General features: G+C 40.8%; 1 protein-coding gene across 3 annotated transcripts; it reads right to left on the bottom strand.

Annotated features, from left to right (window-relative positions):
* Positions 1–4: 4 nt before the first annotated feature.
* On the bottom strand, positions 5–14765 carry E2F5 (E2F transcription factor 5). 3 transcript variants are annotated; one of them, XM_067290244.1, is made up of 9 exons: positions 14400–14765; positions 9096–9205; positions 8254–8415; positions 6995–7038; positions 5391–5455; positions 3504–3771; positions 2596–2796; positions 2094–2138; positions 5–744 (listed from the first exon to the last, which is right to left on the bottom strand). In XM_067290244.1, the coding sequence occupies exons 1-9, from the start codon at positions 14442–14444 to the stop codon at positions 635–637; spliced, it is 1050 nt and encodes a 349-aa protein (XP_067146345.1). In that variant the 5' UTR covers positions 14445–14765; the 3' UTR covers positions 5–634. The 3 variants fall into 3 exon arrangements, with proteins under 3 accessions (XP_067146345.1, XP_067146346.1, XP_013812333.2); XM_067290245.1 differs by lacking the exon at positions 14400–14765 and adding an exon at positions 14377–14392; XM_013956879.2 differs by lacking the exon at positions 14400–14765 and having other exon boundaries at positions 8254–8462; positions 9096–9123.
* Positions 14766–18973: the final 4208 nt, after the last annotated feature.

Here is an 18973-nt window from a genome sequence, read left to right as displayed (position 1 = left end):
TTGCTTTGTTTGTACAATTTTATTAAAAAAATCTTGTTAATATACAAGTATTGGCACACTTTAATACAAACTACAAACAGACCTTTCCTATAATCTAGGAAAGTGGAATGTCAGAAGTCAGTGTGAGAAACTTAAAGTGCTAAAACAGAAGGCACTTCACAAAATTGGTTCACTGAAACAATTTAGCATAACTCAAGTTGATGTCCTTCACTTTTCAGCTTGGCAGTGAAAGCTTCAAAATTGATTGAAAGGTTATTGATTGAAAGGTACAGAAAGCTTCTTGGCAGTAAAGCTTCAAAAAATGCTGATAACTGTGAGCAGGAAGCCAAATCATTTTTTTTTTTTTTAATGATCAAAAGGCTGTAAAGCATTTTCAAATGTTTTTTACAAAAGAAAACTTCAAATCATTGGATTACACAAAGGACACACAGGTGAAAAAAATGCCAGAATTTTTGATGAAAGCCCTTTTCTCTGGTTGTTCCATTTGTTTTGTGAAGTAGTTAAAGGAAGCAAAAGGAAATATACTCCCAGAGTCAGTGAACTAAGAAGTTATACATTCATTATTCAAATACTTAGGTTATGAAGAAGTCTAGAATGTTATAGTTAGAGGTAGATAGTCTGGTTGACACAATATCTAATAATTTAGTATCTGCACATCAAAGAGATCACAGACTCCTTCATTATCATCCAGGTTAAAGTTGTAGTCATCTCCGGGAGTAGGAGAGAGTCGTAAGAGAGGAAAAACTGTAAAGCAGGAATAGTTTAGTTTAAATTAAAACACTTCCAGCATATGAGTCCTATCTCATAATTCATCATGTCTGTCATCCTCAGTGCCAGGTTTAGTCTTGATTTAAAATATTGTCTTGACAATCTGACAAGCATGCTGGGATACGTGCTAGGAATACCTGTACTGCCTTACAACTAAAGCAGTAAGTGATATGTCTTCATTTTTTCTTAATATTTTAAGTGAATTTGCTGGCACGGAGTGATTGCTGTGGAATACAGACTTAACCTCTCCTTGTGCAGCAAAGGAGCTGCTGAGCAGCTTTTGAAATTTCCATCAGAAAGCCATCACTTACATAGGTATTTCCTTCTTCCTGTTGCAGCACTGTAATCTTCAAACATTTATCATCTCACATAAGGAAGTTACCATTGTCCCCATTTTACGGATGGAAAATGGAGGCTGGCAGGCTCTCTGTACACTGCATTTCAAGCATGGACTTGAAGCAGTCTTTGGGCAATGCAAGAAGAGAAGCCTTAGCCCTCATGCCTTGCTTCAGCACAGTAATCTAATGCAGATGAGCTGGACATGCTGTATCATCTGCTCTAAAAGTTGAGCCTATTTCCCTTTTCACCATGTATTTTATTGGCACATTCATGTAATCCTGTCTTCCCTCTTGGATCTTATAATTGCAGGGTTCCTCCTGGATAAACCCTGAGGCTGTCTGCTTGAAGAGCAGATGATAACACAGGCTGCTCGCAGAATAGCACAGGTACAGGGAAAGATGAAGAATGCCAGCTGAGTTCAGCTCTTTGCCTGGCACCTGGGTCAGTGCAGATGCAGCAGAGAGGCAGGGAGTACTCGAACTTACTAGCTCGGCTCAGCTCTGTATTCCAGTGGCCACTGAGGCACAGGACCAGAAGCGGGTTACATTTGTCTGTTCTGCCAGTGTACCAAAGCTGGCCATATATCAGTCTGCATGCAGGCACGTAAATATGTTCTATTTACTTAAAGCTCCTGCAGGAAGCCTGGGGCAGAACAAAACTAAACCAATTTTTTTTAAGATAGCACCCTAGTCATCAGCCTATTCTTTCTTTGTTCCTGAATTAAGTACTGTTGAGTTACTCATGCATGTAAGTGCTTGCTGCATTGAGACTTTCACATTTTGATTGTTAAATAAAACTGTTACAGAGGAACTGAAAGGGGAGCAAAGACCAGAATGACAAGGATAGAGGAGGCAGCACAGGGGAAAGAAGTAGTTTCATATTGACTCTTGGCATCAGATTTAACAGACACCTACCAAGAGTACTGTTCATACAAAAACCATGCTACTACTTGTCATTATTAAAAAGTGAAGATACTGAATACTCACCATCAGAAGACATGAGTTCATCAATAATATCCCCACTGATAGTTCCTGTGAAAGACAGAAGCATGCATTTATAGTAGCTAATGCAGATTCTCTGCATTAAAACACTGAACTGCAAAGTACAATATGGCTTGTGTGCACACCACAGGAGCTGTGGAGACAGTCAGTGTGCCATATATACTTAAAAGATATTTGTATTTTTATCCCTCAATTGTTCCTGCTAAATTTCTCCTTCCTCTCCTGTGCTGTACAGTTGATCTCTTATAACCTTAAAGTTGGGTGCAATACAAAGCTTATTTGGCAGCAGAGGAGGGTATTTTACTCAGAATGAGATTGCTGCTCAAAAGTGGCTCAATGGCTTTGTTAGGAGATAGACAAAGGCCTGTCATTTCCTCTGTGGCAAAAGTGTTCATCTTTACCACTTGATAACTCACTGGTAACTTGGTCACAAAGAACAGCTCAGGAAACTAGTAAAACTGTTAAAATAGTAACGGTTTCTTCCTACCTGCGGGCTCATCCATCTTTGCTATGTCAAATGAATTTGGCTTGAGAATACAGTTAACATCCAAAGGGAGCAAAGCCTGATAGTCATTTGAGCTAGCTGTAGTTTGGGTGACATCTCCTGAAAGGCTGGGGTATAATGCAGAGTCTGGAAGGCTGGAATAAGGAGTTGCTGAAGTCGCACTGTTCTGCTGCAAACTGCTGTCTACAAAGAGTGAAAAGCACATTATAAAAGTCTGTTTTGGTAAAAAGGAAGACAGAACACCTGCACCCGGCTTTGTCTTACTAGGAGAACATGGCCAATGTCAGGGTTGAGGTGAGAGAGTCTCCCCCTTCTTAAGTCATGAGCACAATTTAATCAGGACCCCTCAGAAAGCTAGTTTGCTATATTGATAGTGTTTTCTTAAGTGTCTTTATATTATCCTACCATTATTATGAAAAAAACTAGGCCATAGGCAGGCAGTCCCTCACTGGGATTGTGCAGAAGAAGGTGAGCAATCTTGTGGCACAAAAGCAGGAACTGCTGCCTGTACTGTCAGTCTCATTAAAAGATGCATGTTCAAATCACTCCATCAGAGGTCAGCAATCTCGTTCCACACTGCATGCATTCATTCTGGAGAAGGATCTCAGAATATTTAACAAGATCACATCCAAAATCTTTTTGGTGTAAGATGATAAGCTACCAAGGGATAATCTGCCTTACTAGATGAAAGACAGAAGAGGAAGAGGCTTCTCTGCAACCTCCAGAGAGCTCTTAGTAAGCCCTTGGGGTAGCTTCTTAACAGACAGCTGCTATGTTATGCAAATTGTTATCTGCCTTTCCTTTATCTACCCCCTTTCTAACTGCTTTCCTCCTCTCAGTCCCCTTGTTCCTCCTACCCAACTGAAGCGGGGAAAAAAACCTGGACCTACCTGATGGTGTGTCTGCAGCTGATGTTTGTGGTAAATGTTGCCCCTGGTTAAGACCATGTTGTTCTGGAGGATTCTGAGTAGCAGTAGCAGGTTTAGGGGGAGTCACTGGATTTGCAGGCTGAGATGGGGGTTGTGCAAGGTCATCGGGTGGAGGAACTGGAAACACCATGGGCTTGGAGGAACTTGATTCTTTATTTATAAGCAGCACGTGGATGGGTCCTGAACTACTTTTAAGATTGATCTGGTATTTCTTTTGTCCATTCTGTCCCTGTGAAGTTGCATATGAGGAAAGTTACAATTCCTTGAGAGCTTGAAACTTACCAAAAATGACAGTAATTGCATATAGTCATTTCCCATAGAAAGTAAAGAAGGTATTTAAATAGAATTCTCAAATTGTACTTTTTTACCTTCCAGGAGATAAGTGCAGTGCTCTTCTAGTCAGAACACTAGGAAGAGATAACTGACAAACTTATCAGATCATATTCAGAAAGAAAAAAGTAATTTAAAACAGATATGTGACCTAATAAAAAACAGGTTACAAACCTGTTATGTATTTACCTGACCAGAACACAGTTACAGAAGACAAAAATATACAATCCTCCGAAGTGCTTAGCTGATCTTGAATTAAAGTTACATTAGACTTATACCAGGGCTTCATCTTACCAATAACAACAATAATAAATAATGATTTCTGTACATTTAGATTGCTTGCTTTTAAACTGAGCTTCAGAATTATCTTAATTGGGACCAACCATCCAACTACAGTTGAATATCCCACTTGGATTCAGTGAACACAGAATCATGAGTCAGTAGAAACAATTTCTTAGCTGATTTGCCAGGTCTTCTCGTTGATAAGTTATTTGAGCAATTTAGCTAGCACTAGCTTCCTGTAGTACAGTCTCAATGAGACTGCTGACCTCACTGTGGTTAATTCAACAAATAGATTTTCAGCAAATACATTCTGAAAAAAATGAGGATGAGGAAAGTGGGGAAAGGGGGAGGGAAGGGAAACCAAAGCAACAACATCCCATTTGAAGTTGCAGATTAAGCCTGAGATCAGCTGTTTTAGTCCTCAACAAAAAGTCAAAAAGATACAACAGGCAACTCTGGTCACATAAAGAACCTTTCCATTGCCTGAACTGTCTTTAGCACAGATGGACAAAGACAGTATCACTACATCAGCTTCATGGTTCTAGTTTTGGATGTTGTTATCAGGGTGTGCTTAGCCTCACTGAAAATAGCTTGTGAAACTTGTCACATGAATATCATCCTTCTACAAGCACAGTGGGTGGCTAACATGCTTCATACAACACTTTCTCCCAACTACGTAAGCCCTATTTAAAACAGAGCACTGCAATACAGAAATTAAAGATGGACAGAGATAAGTCATTTGACTTCCTATTTTAATCCTGCTCATTCAAGGCTTCTGGCTAAAGCAAGACTGTCATCTGTGTTGCTCTATCCAGTCTAGTGCCATATGACTAAACATATTTCTACAACTAAATCTAAAAGGCTTTTTCATGCAGGATCTGATATAGGGGTAAAACAGAAATTGCAACAACAGAAGACAGCGCTAATAAATTCTCAAGGGAATTCAAAGCAAGTATGTCAAGCTGCAGAGTTGCAACTTCTCAGAGTAAGAGAAAAGAGGGGGCAGAGAACCCCCCCATTATATCTTATTTTTAATGGAAGACACAATTAATATTAGTCTATCTAGGTGTACAAAAAGTTCTTTTTCCCCATCCTGCCCCTCCACTCTCAAGTGAGATCATCTTAATTTTTTTTCCCCTCTGACACATGGCTAGAAATAAATCTTCACCTCTAACATAGCTCTTCTTTTCCATTGCCGCTCTTGAACACTTAGGTAAACAAGAAACCAGTACATACCATTTCGGGTATGGGTACTTCTAACTGTGTACCACAAGGTGCTTGAATTGCTAGAAGTGTGTCTCCTGGTTAAATAGCAATTTTTAAGAAAGTGTTAACTGTGCATATTTTTCTGAAGTCTTGTAGGGTATGTACTGAAATGAGCTATGGTAATTCTCTAAGGCCACTTAAAATACTGCAAAATTCTAGCATAAATAGAAAGCTTGGGATGGGAACTCACATAGTCCCTATAAGATCCAAGTATATCACCTAATATAAATCATAGTATTCCAACACATAGACCATAGTTGCAAGGACGTTTTCTTGCAGCAGTGCCAGATTTAGCAATTCCTTTACCTGCTTGTTACTGTCCCCAGATCTCCCAGTTGTATACATTATGTGATGTGAAAATATATACTTAATTAACTAGGTCATTTTTCAGCTAAAACAGTTCTGTGATACAGCTCACTTTATTGCTGAAGAATGGTGGTAATACAGAGAGAATTCACAAGGGCAGGAAAAAAGGTCTTAATGGTTGTCTTCCGTGCCAGGATTTCCAAGTGTCTACGTTCGAAACTTCTGCAGTACATACATATAACTGGGATGTAAAAGCTGATTATCAAATTCACATGTAGCTCACTGTATGTGCACTACAATTTACTGGTTAAAGTCAGGAGATCACAATTATATCAACACACTGACACAAACTGCCTGATGCTGCAGGTCACTCACTTATCTGTGCATCATTTTGCCTTTGTTCATAATTCGGAACAATGCTTTTCCCTCTCTCTCTGCTATGAGATATTTACATGAAGTACTATGTGACTGGCATACTAAATACCTCCATATTTTGTAAATACTAACATTTTTTAGTGAGAGCTCATTTTTGTTGAACTCCACAGTACTTGTCTAATCTTGCACTTTTATTCAAAAACAAACCCTACTTTCCTTGTTGCAAAGCAGCAAGAGATGGTATTAAGCCTTGCTGAAATCTGAAAAACAATCTTCCCTTGGGTAACCCCCGATCAGGAAAGGACATCAAGGGAAGTAATCTCTGCCACCAATTCTTGACAAGTTCTTCAAACCTTCTCTACAGAAGAAGGAGCCCTTTGGATTTGGTAGCAATATCCTATCTCTGAAGTTTAGCTGGCTCCATTTATATAGTATCATCAGGAATTCCCTCTGACTGCAGCTGCCACCAGAAAATGTTATGAAGTTTGTATCTGCCTGGTCTTTCTGGTGGGTTGGACCAACATGCCCTGTACCTGGTTCTGTTAGTGTCCTGAGGCAAGCTGCTGCAAGAATGAATACAGAAAACAAACAAAAAAAAATCCAAAAACAGTGCTCTGAAAACAGATGAAACTCCATTCTATACAATCTGTGACTACAACTAGAAAATAGGTTCCTTTATCTACCAGAACTCGTAGGTCATGAACACTGTGAGGGATATCCCATTTACTACTGATCACTATTGAACACATTTTCTAAATTCAAATTACTTTCAGGGAAAAAGCAGTTGTTTTTATTTCTAATGTTACTGGAAGATACAAAAACAATGCAATACATACAAGTTAGTTTTCAATAGGAACATTAGGAAATCCCTAATTTGCCTAGCAGCAACTTACCATTGAAACAATTACAGATATCTTCATGGGTGACATATGAAAATGTAATTTTTGTCAAGGAACATTTTTCTTCAAACAATATGAAACTGGTATTTGTTGCTCTTTAAAAGAGATTTGTCCAAACTATGCCTAAACTATAAACTGGCTGCTGTTACTCAGAGATGTAATCAGAGCATGATTTATGGCTGTCAGAATGGCTATTTAAAAATAGCACAGTTTTGTATTGTAAAAAAAAAAAAAAAAAATCTATGTATGTGAGGAAAATACTAGAAGAAGGAAAATGAAGTAGCTTGAATGAGACTATTTTTAAATGGAAAACATGTAAAACCTTGTTTTTAAGAGTACCATTTGCCTCAGATTTGACAATGGAGAATTCAACTACGTATCCGGACCTCCCAGAATCACAGAAATATACTACTAGAGGGGGCTTGGGCACGCATCTGCAGTCCCGTCCCCCTGCCTCAAGACAGGACCAACTATTAAGACATTCCAGACAGACATTTGCCTCTCCTGTTCTGGAAAAACTCCTGTGACAGAGATTCTGCCATCTCCCTGGGGAATCAAGTCTAGTGCTGAACTCTCCTGATGGAAAGTCCCTAATATCTAACTTAAATCTCCTTTGCTACAAAATCCATCTTACAGGAACACTTTCTGTAGAGCAACTGCAAGTAATTTTAAGTACTTATCACTGTGTTTTAGATAAGAAGAGTACTTTCCTGCTCGAAATCCCAGATGTCTATTTTGCGCAGTATCTTGCAAGACAGCTAAACACAAAGTTACAAGTAATGAACACAGTGTAGCTGGAACTCTCTGCTTATGAGGTATTTACACACAGGATACTTTCCCAGTTCCAGTCCGAGCAAGCTTCAGCACTTTGTCAACTCGATTTATCTTTGGGAGATAGCTAAATCTTTTCAAGAGAAGGAAACAACACAAAAAAATAGTAATGTGAAGTACTGCTAAGAAAGTATAAAGTGCCTGAAAGCAATATATTTCATTTAAAACCAGACATCTGAATTATATTATGGATTTAAAAATTACTGCCATATATACATGTGTCAGATTATTTTCAGAACAGTTACACAGGTTAAAAGTAAGGTCATGTAAACAAAATTTATACTCTTTTACTGTTGAACCAAAACCAAAAAAAAATTATCCTTCCCTTGCTTATGGATAAATGAACTACATTATGCTTTACCACATAACTGTTGTTTTAATTGTAGTTCCAGGATGTGCACAATATTTGTTTAAAAGGATATTGGTGATTTGTAGAGTCATCCATAACATTCTTGATACTTTGCTGTAGCCACAGTTTCTGCTGATCCAATTCTTTTTCTTTTAGCTCTAGATCTTCAATTTCAGCTTCAAGATACCTCAGTCTGTCTATGACTTCCTTTGTATTGCAGCCAGCACCTACTCCTCTTAAAAAGGTACAAGGGTTCATGGAACTAGAGTATGTGAAAAAAATCTAAAGCAAACATGCAAAGATCATTTATGAAGTCTATTTTACACATTTAAAAAAATCTACCGACATTCAGTATGAAGCAAATGAATGTTTACTCTCCCAGCAGTGTTTTAACAGAAAAAAAATGAAAATTCTAAACTTAAGATCAAATTTAGAATTCCCTTCTACCTAATTTTATATTCTTTTGGAACATAAGGTCTTCTGTATTAGAGCTGGTTTGTTGGACCTTTCTCCTAGCCCTCCCCCTAACTCTTCAGCTTGGCTTTTCATCTTCAGTGGCTCATGGGAAAATGTGTGTGGCATACAGACACAAATGTAAGTGAAAACAGTGTGTCCCAGTACCCTTCCCAGATCCATCTAGAGTAAATTTTTTGTCTGTAAGTGCTATTTATAAGGTAGCAATACAAGTTTCCCAAAAGTTTCTCTGATATACACTTCAAACCTGGTTTCATGCATCAAAGATGCAAGTTAAAGAGAAGACAAAGGGCATTTGCAACTTTACTGTGATTCCCATATGCTGCATTGCTCACTGCTGAGTGCAACATTAATTCTTTGTTAGCATATCTAGTTGGGAGAGGTTAAAGGAAGCAATTTTTGTTGCTCTTGAGCATGAGAAAACATGCAGAATTGACTTACTTCCACTGAATGCTGTTTTTTGACTTTTTCTCAATCAGATCAATTCCTTCCAAAACGTTGGTGATATCATAGATCCTTCTTTTCTGTCTCACAGCAAGAGTATCAGCAGCCTGTTAAGGGAACAGTGACAAGTGTCAGCAACTTGCACACTGAGGGCAAAAGACAGACTCAGTAAGCCATTTCCCTGGGGGAAAAAAAAAGCCAAATAATTCTGTAATTCTGAAGGGAGAAGGCTCATCTTTTCAACAGCCAGATGCTCAATCATGAATTCAAAAGCTGAGCACCTGCTTGGAATGGCACGCAAGAGTGGCCTACTAGTGCCACAAAGCACACTGAGAGGAGCCACGTCTTTCAGGGCCAGGGAGCCTATCCTTGTCGGAGAGGAAAGAGTTCAAAAATATTGTAAAGACTGTGTTTGGAACATGCACTCTTCATCCTCATAGAAGAGCCTGTAATGTTCTTTTTAGAAGGTAGGAAAAAAGAGTAGGGAAGGCAGACAGCAACACCCTGCCATGACATAAGCCTCTGAAGCCAACAACGTGTTACCTTTACCATCCCTCCCTCCTAGCACTTGATATACTGCAGTCTTTGTTAGGATTAAATTGTGCCCGGATCCAAAAGGACAGGGCTGTAATTTCACAAAGTGGTTGAAGAAGAGCCAGAATACTTTAAGCCAGCATTGTCTTACAACATTTCACTGCATGAGTCCCTGCTGTAGTATACCTGAACTCGCTCTATCTATCCCATTGAGTACTAAGAGCCATTTCATGGCTACCAGAACCCTCATACCGACATATTGATGATCACCATTGTCTCAATTTCGCTTTTAGATTAAAACTAGCTAAGCTGTGTTTCTACATGCTGTCACAGCATGGCACTCCAAGCAAAGCATGTGCTCTCAGTCAGCAGAAATACTCGCTTTGCTTGATCACTCCATAACTCTGTCCATGCTGATTTGTATCTATCCGATGTGAAGCCTTAGGGTAGAATAAGCAAACCTGAGCTAGTAATGCCTTCCATACCCTCATCTTTTTGACGGTGTAAAGCGGCTCAGGCTCAAAGACATTAGCCAAAAGGAGAGAAAGCAAAGAGCAACCTGACCCTGTAACTAGTCAGGGCACACAGACAGACTTGATCCCTAAACAGTTTATAATTGTTGTATTAAACAATCAGAAAAAATAAATTAATAGAGAGGGAGAGTGCAAGAAGCGAGCGAGAGAAGGATAGCTGACAAAGACTTTTGCATCCCAAATTTGAACTAGTCTGTAAACCCGGCTAATTTCTACTGTAGGCACATAAAAATTTATTTCAGTTTGCCTAACAATCTACTAAATTAATGCTCTTAGTAAAGCAGCATATACAAAGAGTATATAGAACAATCGCAAACAAAGATAACCAAATCTTTCGTGTTATAGAAGGATTATAAGCATAACATCCTTATAAGCAAAGCCCATATAACTCCTTTTATAGTATTTCCGAGTCATAAACAAACTTGCTGGCGTTCCAAAGAAATTACATTTTCCAACTAGAAAGTTAATTACTAGGAATCAGTAGTCCAATTTATATTGGTGAATGGTTTGCTAGTGAAGGAAAACTGAAGAAAAAAGGAGAAGAATGGAGTTTAAAAAATATTCTTATAGTCATGAAGTATAAATACTGTTCTTTCTCCTTTGCAATGCAATACCTACTAAACAGCGTTTCTACTGATAATGTTACCAATACTTATCTTTTGTATGGTCTTTTGTAACAGTCTGTTAAACTCTTTTTATATCTAGCATATACATAAGTTATAAGCTGCACCCTTCAGTTCTCTCCAAGGAAACAATCCTCCAGTCATTAGTCAGCTAGTATGCGCCTGCTACTTTAACCTGCCGTTCTGCTGCATGCATGCATACTGCTTACAAAGATTACAAGTCAAACCTTCAAACTCTAGCAAGTGACAAACCTGATGCTGCCTGTGCAACCTTTACTCAACACCCTGTACATTTCATAGGCTTCAGACACACAACTTCTTACATGCCTGCAAGCTCTCTACATCATTCAGGGCAAGGAACGGGCAGCACACACTTCAGCAGCGGCTATTCCATTCATTCTGACTTCTTCTCATTGTTCAGCCTACGGCCTTTGCTCCACTGCCTGTGGTTTGAATCGTGAACAAACTGCTCTGGAGACAGATTTCACTTCTTCAGGAGATAGACTAAAATGCCTGTCTGTACGTTATACGAATGCTTTGCTAATGTTAATGTATTTTCCAAATGTTCCAGTGGTAAAAAATACTGATATACAAACTTGTAGCTATAACACCAAAGTATATTAAGATAAAAAAAAATTCACTAATTCTGAGTGCTCAACCTCAGACATTTCAGTACTCTTAGTACTCCAAATTCTACTGCACTTCCTATGTCCAAAGCACAGCTCCCATTAACCTCCGCAGTGGAGATTGAGCACGTTTGCAAACCAGACTGCAGAATCCCAGGCCAGGGACTGAGAAAATGAAGGACACAATTAGTTCTGTATGTATTTGGCTAGACTAGCATTAGATACAATTTCATCACAGCTATAAAGTTCAAATACTTACTACAAGAATTCTAACTGCAGAGAAGGCAAATTAGGACTGGTCTGGAAAATTTAATCCAGCTATTCATTTGCTTCTTAATCCAGTTACCTTCTCAAAATTTTATAAGGCATTTCATAGGTGAAACAAATTGAAAAGTTTCTCCCAGATACTCTAGCAGTCACCAATGTAGGCACACAGTCCAGTAGTGGAGTTCAGATCTTCCACACAAACTAGTCACTAAATATTTAAATAATTAAAAAAAAAAAAACCTCCTGAGACTTTTTAGCAAGTCTCCTGCTGTCAATAAAACTAGTTTTTAAAAACTTACCATTTTTTAGCCTATGCCAAGTGGTTGAAATTGGTCCAACCAGCTCAAAAAAGGGCCATCTACCATAATGGCTCTGCTAAAATGGCTCCTTCCTCCGAATCATTTGTACTTGGAATTGCTTCATAAAATATTCTTAATGTAAAGCTACCGTACTGCAGCCATTCTTTCTAATATATCCTCATACTTTGAATTAGTATGTACCCAAGACAAATACTATCTGACTGTCTTCTAAAAAGGCTCTCAACTATAAGACAAATACTTCAGCATGGTGCTTAGCTTCTGTGCGTATTCAGCTCATGTGGCTTCTGGAATACAGAAAATGTGCTGTTCAGCACAGTTCCAGTTGCACACATACATGCACCCCCCCCCAAAAAAAAAAAAAAGCCACCACGAAGGGATAATGGAGAGCTTAGGCACATTCTTAGGCAACTTTTCCTTTGCTCCTTGGGAGCTGACAAAAGGCAACAGGAGCTACCCGTGCACGCTTGCCGCACTAGCGCTGACCATGTCAGGGGCAGCAATGCCCGCTTGACCCCCACATGTCACAGGGAAGAAGTGCCGCGTCTCCCAGACCCGTGCCAGCAGCAGATAACAGGGCTCTGCTCCCCAGGACTGCCAACAGTCCGGCGAGAGTTTTACACTGAACAGTGCGTTTGGCCAGCGTATGTAAAAGTACTGAACATCACTGCATGCATACAAATTAAGGGATTATAAAATTTAATAGATAGGCTTTTTTCTTCTCTTCTGTGGAGTAGAGCAAGTGTAGAGCAGCCGTTATTTGCTCCTGATCAATACCTTTCTAAGGAAGAGAGAGAAGTGTGTGCACACCAGTCAAGTCAGCAGAGTTTGTTGCACAAGTTAATATACAACTCTAATCTAAGAGCCTTGTGGTCACTGAGAAGGCTGCTGCCAACGAGACACATACGAAGCCCCAAACATCAAACTAGATTTTAAAATGCTAATGGCCTAAAGTGCTTGAGAAAGAGAGGCTAAATATAGATTAGAAATTGTGGAAAATTAGGGAATTCACTGATGACAAATTTCAGTGACATTCTGGTTTCCAGGAAGTACATATACTCTACCAAAACATCAAGTGCAGTAAAGTTCAAATCTGAGTTTAACAGGGATAGCAGGGAAACAGACTGGGTAGTCAGACAGTCTTTTCCCATCTTGTTACCATATGCTTCCCTGTCTACATCATCTGAGTGGTATACTGAACTGCCACTCTTGGATCTGCACTTCCTAGGCAACTGAGGACTAAATTTGAAATGCTTTCTGCACTTCTCTTTCAGATCCTGACTCAACTAGGGGCAGGGAAGGAGGTTTAGATCACGTCAGGGGCATCTGCCTTTACACATCACACAAGGAGATGAGAGCAGGGATCCGGGTCTCTTTCTGTGGGGCACAAGCAGCACAAAGTGGCAGGACAATCCTTTCTCCTTTTTCCTTTTGCTTTCCCCTCTTGACTAGCAGGTAGACACTTCAGCCATTAAACACTTGTTCTTATATAACATATTTTTTCAGTTGGAAATTCTGTCTGGGCTTTTTTTTTTTTTAATGGTTTTTCTTTATTGGTTTGGAATTTCTAGAGACACAGGAGCCCCTTCAAAGCTGCTCAGCAGTAGCTGCAAATCCAAAGCTCCTTAGTGTCCCCGCATGTGCAATGTTTTTTGTCTCCTGTGGTGGAATAAGATAAACTTCAGTGGCAAACAAATGGATTTTAGATCACTAATGTTTTACACTTTTGTCAGAAACTCTATTTAACCTGGGCTATAGTAGGGCTCGCATTATGCTATAAACCAAGTCCATTTAAGAAACTGAAGAAGAAGCAATACTATACTACAGAAGGGAAGAAATGTATGCTTTGGGAGCCATTTTAGGTGACTTATTCATTCATTTCCATCTTTTTCTATTTCTCTCTTCCCTGTAGTTGATAAGTTGCTGATCACAGAAATTTTTTCCTTTGTTTTTTTTCCCTTCCATCTCATCCCTTACTTTCCTAAGCTTGCTTCTTTAACTAGATTTGCTTACACAGGCTTATTCAGAGACAGTTATTGGACAGTTATGAAGTTATTCAGGAATAGCTGCTTAATTTCAAAATGAACATTGTAGAATCTAAATTCTAAGTAAAGAAAATCCTCACTTCTACCCCCATGATTTCTTAGATGTTAAGAGAGAAGTGTCCAGCGCTAAAACACTGCCGAAGTTAAGCATACAGAACCAGCAGTTTCTTGCACCCAGCGAATAGTGACCGCACACAGGACTGTGCATCACTCCTGTTTTGCAATGGGTCAGTACCATATGCCCCAAGTATCATTCTACAGACTGTTCAACAAAATTTTTATTGAAAAAAAATTTATGGAGAAGTTTTTATGATATTTGCAGCGCCCATTTACCTTTCTCTGTCTGTTTAACCCACCGTTTTCTCCGGACAGTTACCACCAGCAAGGAACGTCAGCCCCATTCCGTTACAGAGCCCAACTTTACTGTTCAAACCTCTCTTCTTTGGTTACTTAAGCTAAAATTTTTGACCCGATGTCTTACACACATGAATGCTTTTTGCTTCTCAGAGTGACCTGGAGGATCGCAAAGCAGGTGACAGATAATAAACTAGGCAATCCTCGAGATGCGGAGAGCTCACCTCTATTTTACAGAGGAGAAAGCCAGTTAAATACAAACACGTTAACGGATTGGTCTGAATCACGCAGGCAAGGCTACAGGAGGAATAAGACACCTATCAACGTCCTTTCAAGCTCACTCTGAGAAGTTCTGCAGGTCGCTGCGACGTCCCCGCAGCGGCCGCTGTCCCGGCGCGGGCGCGGAGCGCAGCCGCGAGGCCGGCGCCGCCTCCGGGAGCCCGCTGCGAGCGGCCAGCGGCGAGGGAGCCCCTCCAGGGCGGCCTCAGGGCGGGCGCCGCGCCGCCCGCCCGCCCTCTCTCCCTCCCTCCCTGCCGGGAGGCCTCCCTGCCGCCCCGCCGGGCCTTCAACCCGCGCTGGTGACAGCGCCCGCCGCCGCCCCGGCCCCGCCGCGCACCGCTTTGAGGTCGAGCACGCCGTCCTTGGCCTCCTGCAGCAGCGACACGAACTTGGTGGTCAGCAGCCCCAAGCTCTTCTCGTGGCGGCTGCTCCCGCCGCCGCTGCCGCCCGCCGCCGCCTCGGCCGCCGCCGCGGCCATGGTGCCGCCCCGCGCCGCCCCCGCACCCGCCCCCGCGCCGCCGGGCAGCGGCGAGCGGGGCCGCCCCGCGGCGCCACGTGCCGCCGCCGCCACAACGGCCCGAGCGCCCCGCGCAGCCCCCGGCCTGGGGCAGCCCTGCGCGCGACGGCAGGAAGTGACGTGCCGCCGCCGCCGCCGCCGTTGCCTGGCGACCGGCGGGCTGCGGCCCTGGCGGAGGGAGCGGGCGGGGGGGGGCCGAGCCCGCCGCCCCCTCGGCCGCGGCAGGGCGGCGCTTGCCGGCCGGGGCCTGCCGCGCCCCTGCGTGGGGCTGTGAGCGCTCGGCTTCCCCCTGTTGTACCGGCAGGTGAAGCAGGAGCTCAGGCGACGCGCTTCGAGGGGGGAAGGCCGCTGGGAGAAGCCCTGTGGTAGCGCAGTACGGTGCCTGCTGGTGGCCAGAAAGCGAGGTGCCCCCCCAAGCACACGTTTCCTTACCCTTGCTAGCCCTTGCCGCGTGTAAAACGTTTCACACACTCTTGTCTGCTTTTAAATTAGTTGTCTTAACTTCAAGGAAAGTCAGACAAATAACATTTTTTATGTGTAAACAAAAATCTCTCTAGAGTGTTGTTTAACTTGTTAAAAATGGCCTGGAAGGTTTGTTACTTGGACCTTAAATGCATTTCATTCCAACGGCAACTCTGAAAAGTGGAAATGTAATTTATTTATAGTTCTGTATTCAGTTATTTCCACTGTGCAGACTGCTGTAACATGTGATAACAGAATGGAAGAATACAGCCCCTCTCTCCCGAACACACTCAGGTCAAATGAAAAATGTGCAGGGCAGCTTAGTTTTAGATAACAGCAGCTGCTGTGTTTCAGCCTAGCTGGGCTTCTCTTGCTTCAAATGAGCAAAGCTCAGAACTGAGGTCAGAGATTACTTAATAAAATACAGTTGAGGACCAATGAAAAGTAGCAACTTTTGTACCTGGTAGATAATGAATATGCCGCCTACATTTTTTTTTTTGCATGAGTTTGAGTTCTTCAGTAGTTATTAGGTTATTATCAAAAAATATTATTTGAGGCCTCCTACAGAAATATCCTTGCATTTTACACCAGTGGAAAGTCCCAGTAGTTTAAGTTATGCCACTATTTTTCTGTGCAGTAACAACTCTTGTTCCACATAGCTTTTTCACAAGAGAGCGCAGACAAAGTCAAACACAAGTAAATCTAGGAAGCAAAACCTGTTATATAAACAACTCTTATCCCACTTATCATGGGCAAAGGGATATAATTAACAAGGCTGGCTACGTGACTTGATGTTTTGTCCTTTGTCTTAGTAAAATGAAGTCAAACCCAAAGCAAACCAAAACTGTGCAAGCATTATATATATATATGCATGCTATTTTTACAATAGCATATATATAAATATATATGTGCCCTTTCTGGGCCTTGAATTGCGTTCCTGCAGGTTTTCTGTAACACAATTTGCTAACCCATTTTACACATATTGATCTAAATAGAAGCATTATCTTGTCTGGAAATGAAAACAAAGCTGAATCTAATAAAAGCAATCATTTTTAAATTATCACGATTAATGCACAAGAACATATGCTGCCTCTGACAAGAACAGAGTTCACATTTCATTTAATTTTCATTTAGTTATTTAATACCTTCCAATAATCTCAGGCTGAAATTTATCCTTGTGAATTGGTACTAAAATTTGGCATAGTTTTGACCTATGCCATAATTTCATTAATTTATCATTTCAGGTCCTATTCCCAAGGTAGAAATTAGAAGCACAAAGTGGGAAACAACGCCAAAGGTAGAATTAGTCAGCTGAAAAACAAAAAATACAAACACTACTAACACATATGTACCCAAGTTCCATGGTATGAGATTTGTGAGCTCAGAGCAAGGAACAAAAATAATGTATGATAAACAGTAGTAATTCTCTATGACAAAAACAAAAAATGGTAATGGAATGAAAATTTTGGAATAAAAACTGAATTTATGTTAATAAATTAAAAAAGGGTAAGATCAAGTTCTTTTATCCTGCTGATGCATTCCAGGAATTCAGTTATTTCATCAAAACTGTGGCTGGATCAAATAATTAGCAAATAAAAAAAGAAGTACCCCAAAAGACACTTGGTAAGTACGTGAGAAAAGCATTCTGAAAATGCTGCTGCAAAAAAGCAACCTTTCTGTGCGAGTGGTATCCACGTAAATATTATAGAACAGTTTTCCAGATCAGTATTTTCTCAAATAATGTGGCTCCTGAAGGAGTGTAGAGTGCAAAGAATGAAAAGACATTTTCTTCTGCATTTAGGTAATGTTGTTATATGTATTTAAGTATCAGGGAATCAAGAGATTGCTGTAATGGGAGTGTTTAGAAGACAGATAAATAAGACTGATTTTAAGCTTTACAGCAAAATTTACTAATTGCCAATCATTAACACAGTTGTGTTAGGAGTTCTTACCCCATATTAATCATTATCACTATGTACTAATTATTACAGATTCACTGCTAGCACAGATTTAGAAGTCAGTCCTTAAGAGCTATATCCTAAACGCGCTGTGATGGTACAATACCGTAGAGCTGATGCCGCATCATTAGCGCTGACTGTGATGGTCCTCGGTGGTCTCAGTCACTGCAGCCGGGGTGGCCAGATGCAGGAACTCTTTGCTGAAGGGAGGCAGAGCTGAAGCGGGTGTCTTCTTTCTGCCCCCTCCCACAAATCTGGGCTCTCACCCTTTTATAAGACAGTTTAATTTCTAGACAATTGCTGGCCCATGAACTCCACCCACCCTGGGACTATGTTGCTGTGCAGCGTTGAGGGGTGTTACTTTCCCAGGCCACTGCAGGTGTCTGTCTTAGTTGCTGCTGCTTTTCTTAAAGCAAAAGCAGTCTTTTCCCAGGTCTCAAGGTTGTGCTTTTTCAAGGACCAGTCACCGACCCTCAGCGAGTTGTTTTGATGCTGGGGCCTCTGCTTTCAACTTGTGCCCATGTTTCAAGGCCTTTGCTGCTATCCCATGCCTAAGCTGTACATCACAACAAGAGACACCTGGCACCAAGCTCTGGTTCACACAGCAAGTTCTCATAACAAAAGTCGATAACAAGCCTAACAGGCCTTGCACAGTTAGCCAAGGGCCTGTGGCCCATTACTAGCAATAGCAAATAGTATTTTTACTGGGCTGTTGGGCACAAAAATGCTTATAACGCTTATGCTACATTAGTTTGCTTATGCTTGAGTTCAAAGCAAACTCATGTTAAAGTCTGCTTAGGGGCTTCTACTTCCATTGGTGCAACAGGCCTCTCTGCTTTAGTGACAGTGTGTTTGGAGTTGGGAAGAAATAGCTCCACCTTGTGTACCAACAAATAATTGATTCTATTATTGCAGCATTTAACACTTCAGATTATGGGGTGTAACGACCTTTTAGTAGCTTCTGAAAATAAGCAAATGGAATAAATGCATCAGTGCACTGGAGATTTTGAAAGAAAGTAGTCAAAATATTTGCCATCACGGAGGAGTTGAAATAATCATATTAACATAAGGCTTATGATTAGTTTCCATATGAAGATGTTAGTTTATTATCTCCTACTTTTCAAAAGCCTGTTTGGAAACTTATTTCCACAGAGAACCAAAATGGACTAAAACAAGTAGGAACAGTAATTAAGACCATGTTTGTTACTTGGTGATTTCCTAAAGTCCCAGAACCATAATTTTGTCTAGAAGCAAATGCATGTTAATTAAATAAAAACACAGTATTAAAAACTTGACTTGTTAAAAGAAACATAACACCACAACCCAGAAGCAATCTATTCAATATGAAAAGTTTGTTTTC

This window comes from Apteryx mantelli, chromosome 2 (assembly GCF_036417845.1).
Source record: "Apteryx mantelli isolate bAptMan1 chromosome 2, bAptMan1.hap1, whole genome shotgun sequence".
NCBI lineage: Eukaryota > Metazoa > Chordata > Aves > Apterygiformes > Apterygidae > Apteryx > Apteryx mantelli.
This window is presented reverse-complemented; position numbering and strand designations above follow the sequence as displayed.